Genomic DNA, 15,598 nt, shown 5'->3' with positions numbered 1-15,598 from the left:
TATATATATATATATATATATAAAATAAAATAATATGAACGTGGCATACGAAGTTTAAAATAAAAGTTGTCAGTTTTCTTGGGAAATTTTACATTCTTTGTATATTCCCCTCAAATATTGATTAAAAAAAAAAAAGTCTTGTTTTAATCACCCCTACTCCTGGACAGGGGGGCCTCCTAGAGCCCTCCGCCTCTCAGGCGGCCTGCCTTTCGCATGGTCCTGTCCGGGGGTGCCTCCTTTTTTTTTTTTACCACTGGGCTGTTTCTAAGTTTTGATTTTAGTGTTTGACCTTGGTTCTTTCTCCAGATCTCCCACCCATGGGAATTTGATTCCGACGACAATATTAAGGCTCAGCCCAGAGATTGTTTTGGATGGGTTACGCTAGGGGGCACCCCCGGAGAGGCACTGCATGACGAGGTTTTCGACGACCTACAGTTGGTAGCCAGAGGTTTAGTAAAGAGAACCCCGACCAGTCTATCTTTTAGAAATCCAAACGAGTTTGTAGCAGGAGAATTGCATCAGCATCTTAATGTATGGGAAAAGCTGACGGCCGACTCTCTCAACGGGAAACTGGTAATGAACTGGTTGACTGATGGCGTCTCAGTATCCGAATACTTACAGCACTTCAGCGGGACATTTAAAGGGAAAACTTACAACCACGATGCTCCACCTCCATGTGTATTTCAAAATTATCCTAACAGTAGTGATTTCTCATCATTTATTTGAAAAAAAAATCAATGAACGTTTGGTAATGGGGGCCATTTCTATATGGGGTAACGTCGAACGTGATCGTCCCCCTCTTATCGTCATGCCCATTGTTGTCGAACCAAAAAAACCCAGGATGTGTATAGACATGCGTTATATTAACCTTTGGATGCGGGATATGCCGTTTAAGCTTGACAAACTTGTCGAGGTTAGTAGATATCTGCAAAAGGGCGATTACCATTACAAATGTGACGATAAGAGTGGCTACGACCATGTTTTAATAGCAAAACAAGACCGTACTTATTTCGGTTTCCAATGGGCGGGTGTGTGGTACGTATGTAACACCTTGCCCTTTGGATGGAAGCTTTCTGGATATGTATACCATACGATTGGTTATGAAATCACAAATTACGCGCGTAGGTTGGGGGTCCCTTGCATTCAGTATATCGACGACCGTCATGGAGGGCCTTTGCAGTTGTCATCTATATGTAATGTGCCGCAAGAAAATTGTACCCCCTACAACTTGCGCAATCAGCCGCGTATATATTGTTTGCATTGTGTGTATTGGCCGGTTATTTCATCGCCTTAAGAAAGAGTGTTCTAAGGCCAGTCACGTCACTTGTTATGCTGGGTTTCAAAGTAGATTCGCTCGCTCAGTCCTTTGCTATTCCCGAGGACAAACAGAATAAGTTTTTACAGCTAACGGAGGACATACTCGATCGACGGGCTGTCCCAGTACAACAAATACAGAAAGTACTCGGAAAATGTAGCTCTTTCTCACTTGCTATCCCGTGTGCCAGGTTGTGCATTCGCCAGTTAGCAGGAGCGATTTCTAAAGCTCAGAAGAAGGCCACCTATTTGATTCCCATTAGGCAAGGCGTGCGCGAAGAGTTGTTGGAATGGCGAGAGTTAGTCACAAGAGTTAGACCATTTAAATGGCTACCCACAAGTCACTCAAATCTCAACTTGTACACTGATGCTAGCTCTTATAAATGGGGGGCAGTACTCCAAGCTAAGGGTGTTCCCCCCGTAGAAATCAGTGACATGTGGGAAGAGTCGTGGCAGCATCAGCATATTAATGTCAAGGAGGCAGAGGCACTTCTTCGCGCCCTTATCGCTTTAAAGGACAAGTTACACAATATCAGGCTGGACGTGAGTGTAGACTCTATGGTTTTGGTACACTCTTGGAATAGCGGGTTCCCGGGCTCAAAAGCAGAAAAACTCAACAAGATTCTTAAAGATGTTTTTTACCACTGCGTCGAGCAAATTTGCATATAATGCTGTCCCACGTTGGGTCAGTCGACAACATCACAGACAAACCCTCTCGACAGCTGAGTCAAAATGATGTTACTGTGACAAAATCAATTTGGCAAAAAATCCAAGCCGAATACGGGCCTCACGACATAGATGCAATGGCCACCGAATCAAACGCGAAATTAGAGCGTTTCATATCCCCTTACCCGCAACCAAGATGCAGGGTGTGAATTTCTTTTCTCACGACTTCAATAAGCGAGACAATCTATACATTTTCCCTCCTCTCCCTATCCAGTCGCTCGTTATCGAGCATGTGGTTAAAGAGAAGCTACGAGCCACGGTCATCCTCCAATTTGAGAAATCAACGCCGCCATGTTGGCCTTTGGTGAAAAAACATAGCTCAGTTTGTACCCAGATAGCCGCGGCCGGTGAAACGAATGTTATTATGTTTCCATCGCGCTTAGGATACGTCAATGCGCAAACGTCTGGTCCTCTTTTCATCGCCCAATTTAATATCCGCACCAACGAGTAGACAAAATAAAAAAAAAAAAAAAAATTGTAGGGTTAATCACTTGCAGATCAGAAATAATAGGCTAATATATATATATATCTATAGTTGTATATATTAAAAAAAATAGTACATTTGACATTAGTGTGTCAAACTTTATACGTTGACAAAAACGAAACAACCCCTCCCCCCGAAAAAAAACAAATTAAAAAACAACAAACAACAAACAAAAAATATGTCTGCTGATAGCTGCTGGTATATTTCCCGTTGTATTTTTTCAGAGTTGCTGGTTATGCGGTGCGCCACCCCCTGGCAACTGTTCGCCTTCCGACGACTCGAAATGCCACGTGTGCTCCACTGAAAGAATTCGTAAAGAGAAGCAACAAATTTCAGTAGCACAAGCCCGTCTGGACCTTACAGAGGTTGACGCCCGTATCCACCATTTGCTGGGTGACAAGTCTGCATATGACACACAAAAAGACAGATTGGTTCAGCAGCTAGAGGCTTTCTTAAAATTATTGCCGGTTCCTAAAGATTTGACCCAAGCCTCTCCCCAAGACATAGTTAGATTTCTGGTCTTCAAGGACTCTGACGCACGGTCTCAAGTGCACGAAGCAAACTGCCGATTTCTTGGAGTTTCTGGTAGTAGTCGCTCGGTTTGCTCGTGCCCAAAACGCTTACGTCTAGGAACAATCAAGAATGCAGTGGCAAAATTAAGTTCCTTTTACTCCGCCATGCAAATGGTCGGTATCACAGCGAGTAACCCGGCGGTATCTGTAATGGTAGACAGGTATACAAAAAAATCCGGGAAGAGCAAGCAAAGGCCCAAGTCACGCCGAAACAAGCTAAGCCTCTATTCGTTAACAAAATTAGAGTTTTCCTAGACCATATTTTGAGCAAGATCGCATCCTCCGGAGCGCCCATAGAAACGTACATCTACGCTAGAGATATAACTGTGTTCAAAATGTTAATGATGTCGGGCGACAGAGCAGGGGACCTGGGACAGATCAAAACCCAAGAAATATTTCGATTAGCGGACGGTACTGGTCTCGTATTCAACCACACATTTGGAAAAACGCTGAGAGGGGAACACTCAAATATGTTTATCATTAAAAAGTGCCACGATAAATTGCTCTGTGCAGTTACAGCCATAGAGGAATATGTAAAACTGGCGGATAAAATAGGACTCGATCTGTCGCTTGGGTATCTTTTCCGCCCCACCTCCCCAAGTGGAAGAATCGAATGCAAACCGCTCACATCACAGGCAATATACTCCCGATTAAAGTATTATTTGCACGAGTTGAACCTCGATGACGGGGAAACCCCACATAGTTTCAGGAGTGCTTGCGCTATTATGTTGACGCTGGCCGGGTCTACGATCAGTGAGGTAATGTCACATGTGGGCTGGAGGTCGGAAAGATCCCCTAATCTTTACATGCAGTTGCACAAGTCAGCAAAGGCAGAGGCTCCCGCATCTAGATTAGTGGAGGCAATAGCCAACCAGGCCCATTTGACGCGTGAGTATGAAGCTTTGGAAAGAATGGTTGCCTCCAGTCGACCGGCTTTCCCCTTTAAGCGGTAGATAAGTCACCTTGCTAGCGGTTCATATAAGATGTGTACCACCTCCGTACGCATATATTTATTTACAAATAAATATTACGTATGGTGCGCTCATGTATTAAATAAAATATTAATAGTAGTGATAATATGCACATGTATCTACTATGTTTCTTTGAGGATATGTATTAAAGACACTAACTGTATATTGTCTCTTGGAGTGGCCTCTTATTCAGTGTCTACTATTTTAGGAGAGCAGAAACTTGGAGGAATGGAGGTATGGGTGGTTTTACTATAGTAAAAGACTAGATAGCGGAGCTAAGGTGGCAGCAATAAAGATATCTCGATCCCAATCCTTAATACAATAGGCTATATCATTGAGCGAAGTGATGAGGCTTTAAATATGTTAATATTCAAAGCCGAGTCACGTAGCGATTATCATTACGCCACTCATGAATATTCATATAGACAGTATAAATAGTCCTAAGACAATAGGTATCATGGTCACTCGCTAACAACGGAGGTGGCGGGTCGGATGAAGTATGTACAGACTTAGGTGACGGGGCGCTGGTGTGTTTTCTCGAGCCCACCCGCCCACCCTATTTTAGGAGATCACTCGCTCAATGTACAGCCGCAAAACAGATATCTCGATCCCAATCCTTAATACAATAGGCTATATCATTGAGCGAAGTGATGAGGCTTTAAATATGTTAAAAAATCAAGGTCTAAGCAGATTTTCATGGGAGGGCTATGCTGGAAAGATATATATCGACATTTTGCATGGCAAACAATTTATTCCAAAACAAGGAACATAGTATGTACAGTGTACATGTATATGACTCGGGACAAAAAATAGCACTTAACAATTAGACATTTAACCATTGAATATATATGATATATGATGAAAAATATTTTATCACCACAGATATGCTTTCTACAGAAATTTTAAAGTCATAATGAAAGCTACAAGGCCAATTACTAATAGATTGATGGAGATCCAGCGAGGCAATATAAAGTAGATCAATGGATGATATGAAATTGACCTTGGAAGAAGTCAGTGACCGAGAGTATATTACCAGGCATTCAACTTTGGAGACATGTTTTGACTGGTTAGCAGACAATATAACACTCAGCCCCCTTTACTGTATAACACTTTTATGTCATATTATATATAGTTACTTTTTTATACAAAAGTTTGCATTATTTCAGTGCCAGTGGATTGTCACTCTGGAATATTTTGTTTTAGTGGGTTGTCACTCTGGAATATTTTGCTTTAGATTTTTACCTGTGAAAACAGATTTTAAAATGGCCCTGGAAGTGTGTCAGTGAATCCCTGAAATCCACATAGCTTTATAACAGTTTCAAAGTACCTATAGCAACTATTGTCCACTTAAGTAGGGGCACTGATCAATGGTACATGAGTACTTGTACCCCTGTCAGCAATAAATTTTGGTTAATTCCCTTGTTTTCAATATCGAGGTTGGACCTTTAATACTAGGCTACAGGGGTCAAAGGGTCAAAGATCATCAGGAACAACAAAAATGTAGGCAGTATCCCATAATGTCTTGGGTGGAGGTATAATAGTCAGAATAAGGAAGTGCATTGTTATTCTCCCTTGAAGAATGGTGCCGGTGTTGCCGGGCCATGCAAACTTGTTTTTCCCAGATTCCATATTTTTTTAATTTCAAGTTATAAGGATATTTTTTTGTTTTTGGCAAAAGCAGAATGTGTGTTTATTATAAACATCTTTTGATAATTTTCACTCCAAAGCTTTTTCCTTCTTTTGATCACCATCCGCAAGAACTAATGATGCAATTCTAGGTAAAAATTTCAAACTAGGTTGTGTTTTTAATACCTCTTTGGTCCACAGCTATTTTTCAAGATAACTGCTTTAATCCTCTCCTTCGCAATTTCAACGATTTCTTCATCTTCTTCAACTGTACTGATGTATCTTATTTGCAAATCTTCCACTTCTTGGAAGAGTTGGTGTTCTATGTGGGGCAGCTTTTCCACGCTGTGCACCATGGTGTATATGATCTGGTTCAGTTTCTCAATGATGTTCTCAAAGGATGGTGTGAATTTGGTGGTCACTCCATCCATGTGGGGACCCTGTAAAATTGCGGCGAAAGAAAATGAAAATGAACTTAATAACTGAGACAAGACTTTTTGCATAATAGTACTTGAAACAATTAAGATAGTATGTACCTCAAAAGTGAAAGGTTAAACTTTTGCTCAAACTTTCCCCATGAAAACTTCCACTATTCTCTTACCAAATTAATCATAAAAATCAGAGGTCACAGTGCAAAGTTTGATACTAGAGAAACAAACTGCTCAATATTTGTGATTCAAAATGGCCGCCATCCCAGTGTTAACTCTGTGGGGAATAATTAAATTTTCAATTTTCGAAAAACTATGATGGCAAAAAGTTTTCTTATGCCAAGCACACTGAAATGAACCCCAATAAATAGATTAGAAGAGATATGTAAAAATTTGAGAGTCGGAATATCTGTCTCCAATGTTTTAAGACTGTATGGTTTGAGCTCTTTGAACAATGGACATATGGTATGCTGAACCATTTATATTTTTGCTTTTGAAAATGAGAATTTTTGCTTACTCTGCGTAAACATTAGGGACTGGTCAGTTTCTTCGGCGGGGGTGGGTGGGGGGTGGGGTGGGGGGGTGGATTCATGGGGGGGGGTCACCCTGTTTTTGACTTTGGTGATGGGGGGGGGGGGGTCACCATGTTTTGAAATGCCCAATAGGGGGGGGGGGGGGTCAGTGTGTTTTTGAATTTCGACACAGGCTCATCATTGTTTAAAATGCATCGTGTCAGCCACAAATTTCATCATTCAGTTGCATTTTTCGGCGCGCCCTTTGGGCGCATAACTTTAATAATCAGGCGTATTTTTCAGCACGCCCAACTTTAACATATCAGGCATACATATATCAGAGATATCTGTATGTTCAATATTTTTCAGCGTGCTCTTTGAGCGCATTACTTTAATATATCAGACATTTTTCAGCACGCCCTTCCTGTGCATGACTTTAATATACAAGACATATATATCAGAGATATCAGGATGTTTCATATTTTTCGGCGCGCCCTTCGGGCGCCATACTTTGATAAATCAGAGATATATGTCAGAGATAGCTTGATGTTTGCTAAGTGAAAGTGTACCATTATGAAATCTGCACTTCATATGAAAGCATGACAAATTCCTGATACTTTTCTGTTCTCTCTATGAGAATTCAGTATGAGAAAGCAACATGCACAAATATTTCACAATATATATTTGATACAGTGACTTATTTTAGAGATAGAAAAATGACAAGATATCTTTCATTGTCATTGATGCAACTGTTTTCCTTTGTGTCTCAGGTTTTCTGTAGAGTGATGCTTTTTTATGACCAAAATAACAGTTAAAAAAGGCAGTTTTTGTCATTATTAGCTGTGCTTTCATGGTTTCAATGTTACAAGAAAAGGTCATCTCAGACACAGCACACATCAGACTCTCTATGGCTCCTCAGGAGATTTAATTGGATGGCTGGCAAGTCTTAACACCCATCAAAATTTTTGATTTACTGCTTTTTCCTCTTTGATATTAATGATTGACATCCATTTCTGTACAACAGTTCAGGACATCTGGTTAAGCATAGAAAGTGTGAAATACATTCACAGCTCATTCAAAATGTACTGTATTCAAAACTTTAAGACTGACACTTTGAAAATCCTATCTTACAACTGACTTGTCAACAATTTCATTAAAACACAGAATGACTGTTAAAATATGAATGTATGTAAAATATAATATATATATATATATATATATATATATATATATATATATATAATGTCCACCTTTTGTTTTACAGTTTTTGTGTGCCAAGGGGGGGTCACCCTGTTTCCAAAATTTGGAATATGGGGGGTCACCCTGTTTTCAAAATTTGGAATGGGGGGGGGGGGGGGGGTCAGCCACTTTTTGACGTCGGCAAAAATAATCCACCGGCCCCCCCAGGCCGAAGAAACTGACCAGTCCCTTAATACTGTAAGACACTATAAGGTGTGCAGGTTTGACAGGATGTTAAAGAATGTCTTTCAAATTTATGCTGCCGGTTTAGGTTTTCAATTGTTGCACTTATTTTCATTGGAAATTACAACAAAAACATTTCAACAGTTGTCATCTTTATTGAAATTCTCAGTTTTATTGTCAAAATATTTTGTATAAAAATCAACAGTATTACTTATTATCTTCTGGAATTTATCACATGAACATGACTACAAAATCTGAAAGAAAGCTGGTCTCATTTTTGGGAACACTTTGTGACCTGTAATGTGGCAACAGCTGTGAATTATTTGGTTGCACAATACATTATATGATCTTCCACAATTGTCAGGTTCACATAATTATGTACTTCACTGTTCAAAGACATCTCATAAGCAGAGGCCAGACTTATTTGGGACCAGTATAGGCATGTGAACTGAGGATACTAAGGCTCCAGTTAATTATGAATACAAAACACTTCACAAATTTGACGTGTCAGTCATTCAGATACAAGACTTAAACCCAGTGCACATGTAAGTGTTTCAGTCGTCAGTCCAGGGTAAGAGGCATTTAATGCCACATTTCACAGAATCACAGCTGTGAACGGAAGTTACATGTACAGTCAGGCATGGTCCTCTTGGCTGTTGAGGATTTGACCCCATCTGCTGGAATCCATATGACTCAGCATTTCTCAGTGGCCAGAGTAACAGATCCCCAAGTATGGTTTTCCTGTGAGAAGCTTATTTAATGCTCTGTCTCCGGGATTGGCAGGGGTCCCAACCGCAGATTTTGTCAACAAAGTCAGGTTTTGAACAGCATGAGACAAGAAAATACTGGGTATCAAAATTGCATTTGTTTGGCAAAATTGCACCTTAAGCTACCAATTTCTCGGAATCAGCTCCCCTTGGTCGTATTTTCAAACAAGTGAAGCTGCACTTTATCATTATATTGTTCAACTTTTAAGCTCATGGTATATTACTCCATAGTAACCACACACAATGATGTTCAGTTGCTAGACACAAAGGCTTTAGTTTGAAAGAGCTTATAATAAAACATGACGGGCTTTTAAAGTTTGGTAGAATTAAAATTTTCTATCACGCAAGATTACGACCATTTAACATAACTACGAATACATGTATAATCAACTTGCAACATTAACATTTAACTTTGGAGTCGTTAATTTCATACAGTAGTAATACTTGCAGGAAATGATTAAGATACTGCTTGCAAGAAAAGAGTTAATTGGTAAAGAAGGGTGCGTAGGACTGCTTTTAAGAGATGAATACCAAACTCACCATGAAAAAGGTAATAATGTGATCGACAACTGGAAGTCTGTGTTTACACTGGTAGTAATCACCGCCGTAGTCATTTCCTTCAGAGTACTGCTCTAACAACTCCACTAAGTCATACATGGAGCGCTTGACTCCATTACGCAGACAGTTTGACATCAAGGTGGCCACAGAGCCAAAGAAATGGTCCATCTGGTTCATTCTTGCCACCTGTTAAAAAAACAGACAGCAAATCATTTTGTTTCACCCCAACTCCCACACCAAACTTTGGTATCATCCCTATGAGAAAACATTTTTCAATCTATGATTCCTATTTTTTGAATTGGAGTTCTTAACATATTTTATCATTTACCAATCACATCCTACTCTCTGAAATGAAAGATCTTTCATTTTTAAGTAGACTCTCATCATTTGAACAAGCATCTATTTCAAAGCTATAGAATACACACTATAGTAATGGTGTACTGTCATCATAGCATTGCAATTACAGCATCTTCAGAAACTTTGTTAATTTTAAAACAAAGATGTTTTAAATCGTGTGTCCATCTATTACTTTTGCCAACAGGTTTGTGTTTGATCGTCTGCAAAGCAACTGCAGATTTTACAACATTAATATCATTTGAACACATCTGTTGTACCACAGAAAACATGTGGTCTTTCCACTTCTTGAGAAACTACAATGTTGGTTTTTTCTCATCTGTATGGTCAAATCAATTTAATTTCTCATGAAAAAACAAACTTAACAATTTGATTTTCCTGAGTAGGAACACCTGTATGAGTTGTTGTATACACAGAGTCTATATCAGTTCATTGAATGTTCTATATGTTTTTGTACAATTGCATAATTTGGAACAGGTGTCTTGTACAGGTTATTTGTTGGCACATTACAAATACTGCAGAGGCGGAGAATGACTTCCAGCAGTTTATCAGATTAGCCCTTACTGTAAATAATAAATGTCAATACAGCCTGGAAACTGAACAATCTGGTTGTACAATCGATGAAATCAGACAACTATGTGTACAGTCTCTTTGGAGTATTTATTGCATATCACCGGACAAGATCCGATTCAATGTCCGGTTGACTTCTAGGGGAAAACATTTTACAAGAAAGCTTATAAATTTGGAATGCTACACAGCATCTTTACTGCATTTAATTTACAGTTGTTAAAAGACAACATTGATAGAAAAATATGAACAGATACATATTGTGATTTTCTTTTAATTGTACATGTAGTAATGGGAAAACAGCTAGAATGTGTTAATTATGTGTTTTTTAAAGGATACTGTTGTATATGAGTGGAAGTAACTGTCGATTTTAGTGTAGGAGTGTTTGGGTGTTTGAAGGCACATGGGCTTACAGAGGCATACTGCCAAACAGCATAATTCTACAGATGTACTGTGCATAACATAGCTTGCGTGCCTCTTTTACCAGAAACAGACATACAGTATGCAAATTTGCAGTGACTGGATGATTTTAATTCATTAAATGAAAATTGGACATTCATTAGGCAGTACACCATGATATCAATGTTTCATGACATGCACATTAAAATAATTAAATTTTTCCAAATGGCAAGGTCATTGAAACCTACTCATCCTCTTTGAATTCAAAGATCTCTCATTGACAATAATAAATAGCAGAATATTATTTTCTGCATTTGTTTTAGAGTACTGAAACTTTATTTCTTTATTTATTTTTTATTCACTTATTTATTTGCCACATTCATTCACTTTATCACAGAAATTTAACTATAAAGCAATCCAGAGTTTAATGTACATAAACACATAGAGTGTTAAAATTTCCTCGCAAGCAAACCCTATACAACCGCAGACAGAGTTATTTGAATGACTGCTGTATATGTGTACTACTTCAACATTCATAATGCTTTGTTTTGCTTATCAGTTACATGTTATGAAAAACAGTGATGTTCAAGTTTGATGAGGTATTTGTTTGTCATTGGCAACTGATTATCACCAAATTAGGAGGTTATTTCATCCTACATGTAATTGCTGAAACACAAAAAATATTTAACAACTTTGTAAAAAATATGAAAGTACAATTATTTGTACCTCATCTTTGGGCATCCATTCTTCAATACTCTCTCTGTTATCATTGATGATCCCAGCACACTCTTTCAACCATTCCTGTTTGAGGATCTTGGCTCCCATTGCGCTGGAAGTCTTGACATGGTCATGGAATTCCTCCATAGTGATAGGCATAATAGATTTCAGGCCAGCGATATCTATTAACCTAAAGGTAGCATACCTTGGAGACAGGAACAAATACAATGAAGTGTTATACATCAGCTGTACAAAATGTAGATGCCCCAGGGACTGGCTGATATGTTCTGTTCAAACACCATCATATTCTGCAATCTACTTTCATTAGAATTAACATTGTATTTCAAATGCATGTACCAACTGCACGTAAAACTAATCAGTTTATTTCAAAGCATATTGACCAAATAGCTCTCGCAGAAAATAAATTAAACGAAAAAAATTGAAAAAAATTGCTATGTTAGTATTGTGTATCACTTACCTATAATAGGCTAATGTTAGTAATACGTATAAATTTACATGTACCGTAATTTGCAGTTATTCTGTGATGAGCATCCTCTAAACAGTTTTTTCACCTACATGTACGATTGCTTATCAATCAATATTAGTAAGATTCATTTCAAATATACAAGATTCACTGAAAGTGTACTGATGTTTTTTCTAAATTGATTATCAACAGATTATTATGTGAGCAATGTACGTCATTGATTAACATGTACTGCTAAATATATTGTGCATGAAAATTCATAAAATATATTCTTCTACATTATGTTAAATTTGAGGCTGTCAATTTGAAATTCTAAAACAGTAATCTAGTACAAATCTACATAACCTAAATCCAGAAAGATTTATAAGGCTCTGCATCTTGTAAGAAACAACCAGAAATTAAAGACTAAAACTACATTTGAAATTTTCTGATTTAAAAATTAGGAGTGGAGAATTTTTGATCTAAGTAATAAATTGGAAATACTGTAATAACTACATGCAGATCGATTTTCCTGTTACCGTTGGCGATGCCGGTAATTTGTCATGTCAGACTGCGATTCAAGAGAGGTATAAAGGTTTCCAGTTGATGTATGAGACATGCATACTGTATTCACCGTATGTATCAGTTTTCAGTGTAAAGATTGTGAATTCTCCATGGCAGTTACAATGTATCCTGATTACGTGTCTGTGCAGACTATTCACGTTGAAGAGATCAAAACCGTCTTTCATATCACATTCTGTCAGTAATTTTTTTTCCTGCCAGTAATTGCTGTTCCTTTTGATGGCACTATTTCTTTTTGATATTTCTTATCACTTTATTTAGGTCAGGTTCATGACGAACAAAATTCAACATTGCACATCAAGCTAATTTTGACATCTTGCAGTTGACAGTTGACAATGAAGGGGAGAAAAAAAATATGTTTCTTTTCAGAAACCAACTGTCTATCAAATCTCATTGATCTAATTAAACAAAGTAGACATCTACTTAAAATTATAAACATCACAGACACCAGGGAATTAACTTTAGTTGAGTTCCTTACTGTATTTGATTAAATTATGAAATAATATTCAGGTTTGTTCTTTGTTTCCAAACATTACTTGAGGAAACAAGAAACACATAAACATGGCATGAATCATCAAGCACAATACATACATATTGAAAATTGATCATATTTTAAAAGATTTTATTATAGGGATAGGGGGAATGATAATACCGCACTTCAGTACAATCTTAAATTTACAAGCTGGTAAAACCTGACCATTCACTCTAGATATAGGTAAACAATACTGAGACTAGTCATTTTCAGTAGCTTGTATCTACTTTATCAATGTTGCTGGATACAAAAACAGCTCTTACTTTGTCTCCCAGATATAAAGAATGGCTGACATAACAGGATGGGTCATGTACAACTCTGTTTCCATGAACTGTCTGGCAGCAATCACCGCACTGCTCCAAGGAAATCCCTCTCTGCCGGCAGAGTTGGAAATTTTCTCCGGAAGGTGTATTCCAAGACGCTCTTGTTCCTTGTCATCTTTGAGTATGTAGTCCAACATCGCCTTCTTCACACTCTGGGTGTAGTAAAACCTGACCTCCTGAAATTTGAAGTGATAGTATATGTTTCAGGGTTATGCGACATATAAAAACTCCAAATTTTAAGAATTACAAATGTTAACATATTTATTCTTCAGCACAATTTTCTGCATACTATAAACTACACGTTCGTTTTACTTAGTCAAAAGACTTCTGCATCTCTTCATCTAAATTCTGAGCATTGCATCAAAAATCATCAAACACTGTTTTATACATACATCAAACCACCTGGACTTGATAAAGTAAAAGTTTGGAAGTCAAATAATTGAATCAAAGACATGTTAAAGACATGTTGTATTCAATATTTCAAGTTGTTTTTAAAAAATATATCATTAACAAATAATTTGCTATACCATAATATTTTGATCATAAATATTATACTCCAATCATAAAACTTTAAAATTTTAATATGGCTGGCTGCCTATGGTATTAAGTTAAAAATACATTTCATAAAAAGCATTATTGTGGGTTGATTTAATTTTGAGTTCAAACATGGCACTTCAGCTTATATTTTAAAGTGTGTTTTGCTAAAGTTACATTTAAACCAGCTTCAATGCATGTCGTTGGAAAAAAAAAATGATGGGGCTTACCTCTGTGACATTTCTCACAGCTTCTCTGAGGCTTTCACATTTCAAGGCCTTGGGAACAAGGTTCAAACTCCCCTGTATCCATTCTCGACTCAGCGGGGCAACCATGTATGGTTCAATGGAATGCTCAATCAAGGAATAATACCTGTGTAGGTATGGCAGGCAAGAATGTAAAGCTTGAATGGTAGACAGGTAACTTTGAAATGTTCACAGAGTTTTGAATTTCAAATCCATAAAACATGAAATCAAAAACATCATGAATGGCATTAAAAACATCTGGAAGTTAAGGTAGTATGCGCCTCGAAAGTGAAAGACTTAAACTTTTGCTCTAACTTTCCTCAAAGAATCTTTCAATCATTCTCTTTCAAAATCAAGAATAAAAATAGGGGGTCACCGTGCAGATTCTGGTACTAGAGAAACAAATTACCCAATATTTACTGATATTAGAAATTCAAAATGGCCGCGATCCCTGTGTTAACTCTATGGAGAAAAATAAAAATTTTAAAATTTCGAAAAACTAAGCCGGTGAAAAGTTTTCTTCCACCAAGAGCTTTAAAACGAACCCCCACATTTAATATATCAGAAGAGAATTGTAAAAGTTTGAGAGTCCGAATATCTGTCCCCGAGGTGCGTTCTACCTTAAATCGACAGAAAAACAGAAAATTGAGCATCTACATACCAACAGAGACATCTATAAATGGATGGGGGACAATTTTCAAGGTTTATAAAATAAGTCAATTCCTGCAGATCATACTGTCTAATCATTATCCCATGAAATCCATAGTAAAAATAGCGTTTAAGCCTTTGATTATTTGTACATGATGGTGTCAAATTTCTCTCTTCATAAGAAAGAGATCTGCATGGTGAATTTATATTCTCATGAAAAGGCTTAAATCGCATTATGAAAATGCAGTCTCACAAAACAACCTAGCGGCCATTTCATGCTTCAGTGATTTCAAACACAGTCTTAATCTTCTATTTTCTAAATACGGCATAAGTACAGAATGTAAAGCTTATTCCGACTTTTTGAGAGTTACAGAATTCTAGGTTTTAATTTACATACCGGTCTTGGGAAGGCCAAACATTTTAATACCACCAGCTGCAAGGTGCAGGAAGGGTGTTAATCCAGGCATGATCGCCTGAACAATGTCTGACACTAGAAGCAGATTAACATATATCTTACCTGTCTAGCTCTTTTTCATTGGGAGTTGCTGGTCTGGAAAGTCCGATGGTTGAAAACGTAGACGGTGGAAATTCAATACTCAGAACTGCTTCAACCTCATCATCATAGTCTCTGAGTCTATCACAGTCTCTTTTTCTTCCGTTCTGTGCAGACATGTGTGACGGCGAAACTGAACAAACAAGAACAAACTTCAACATTTGTCTTGCATGTAGGTTTCTTAGACAGAACCATGAATGTTGACCTTTAAACATTAATCTTGTTGCATGACAGAAGGGCTCTTCAGAATTCTATGTTTGTTGCTAAATATACCACTGTATGTAAAACTTAGGCCTTTTTT

General features: G+C 37.7%; 1 protein-coding gene across 17 annotated transcripts in view; it reads right to left on the bottom strand.

Moving 5' to 3' along the window:
• Positions 1-15,598, bottom strand: part of LOC139135649 (dynein axonemal heavy chain 3-like) — a 121,375-nt gene that overhangs the window by 85,194 nt on the left and 20,583 nt on the right. For all 17 annotated transcript variants that reach the window (XM_070703154.1, XM_070703155.1, XM_070703164.1 and 14 more), the window contains exons 6-11: positions 15,262-15,430; positions 14,082-14,223; positions 13,258-13,493; positions 11,427-11,622; positions 9,363-9,566; positions 5,880-6,133 (exon numbers count right to left, since the gene is read on the bottom strand). In XM_070703154.1, the coding sequence (XP_070559255.1) occupies positions 5,880-6,133; positions 9,363-9,566; positions 11,427-11,622; positions 13,258-13,493; positions 14,082-14,223; positions 15,262-15,430 (1,201 nt within the window). The remainder of the gene's footprint in view (positions 1-5,879; positions 6,134-9,362; positions 9,567-11,426; positions 11,623-13,257; positions 13,494-14,081; positions 14,224-15,261; positions 15,431-15,598) is intronic.

This window comes from Ptychodera flava, chromosome 6 (assembly GCF_041260155.1).
Source record: "Ptychodera flava strain L36383 chromosome 6, AS_Pfla_20210202, whole genome shotgun sequence".
In the NCBI taxonomy this organism is placed as follows: domain Eukaryota; kingdom Metazoa; phylum Hemichordata; class Enteropneusta; family Ptychoderidae; genus Ptychodera; species Ptychodera flava.
This window is presented reverse-complemented; position numbering and strand designations above follow the sequence as displayed.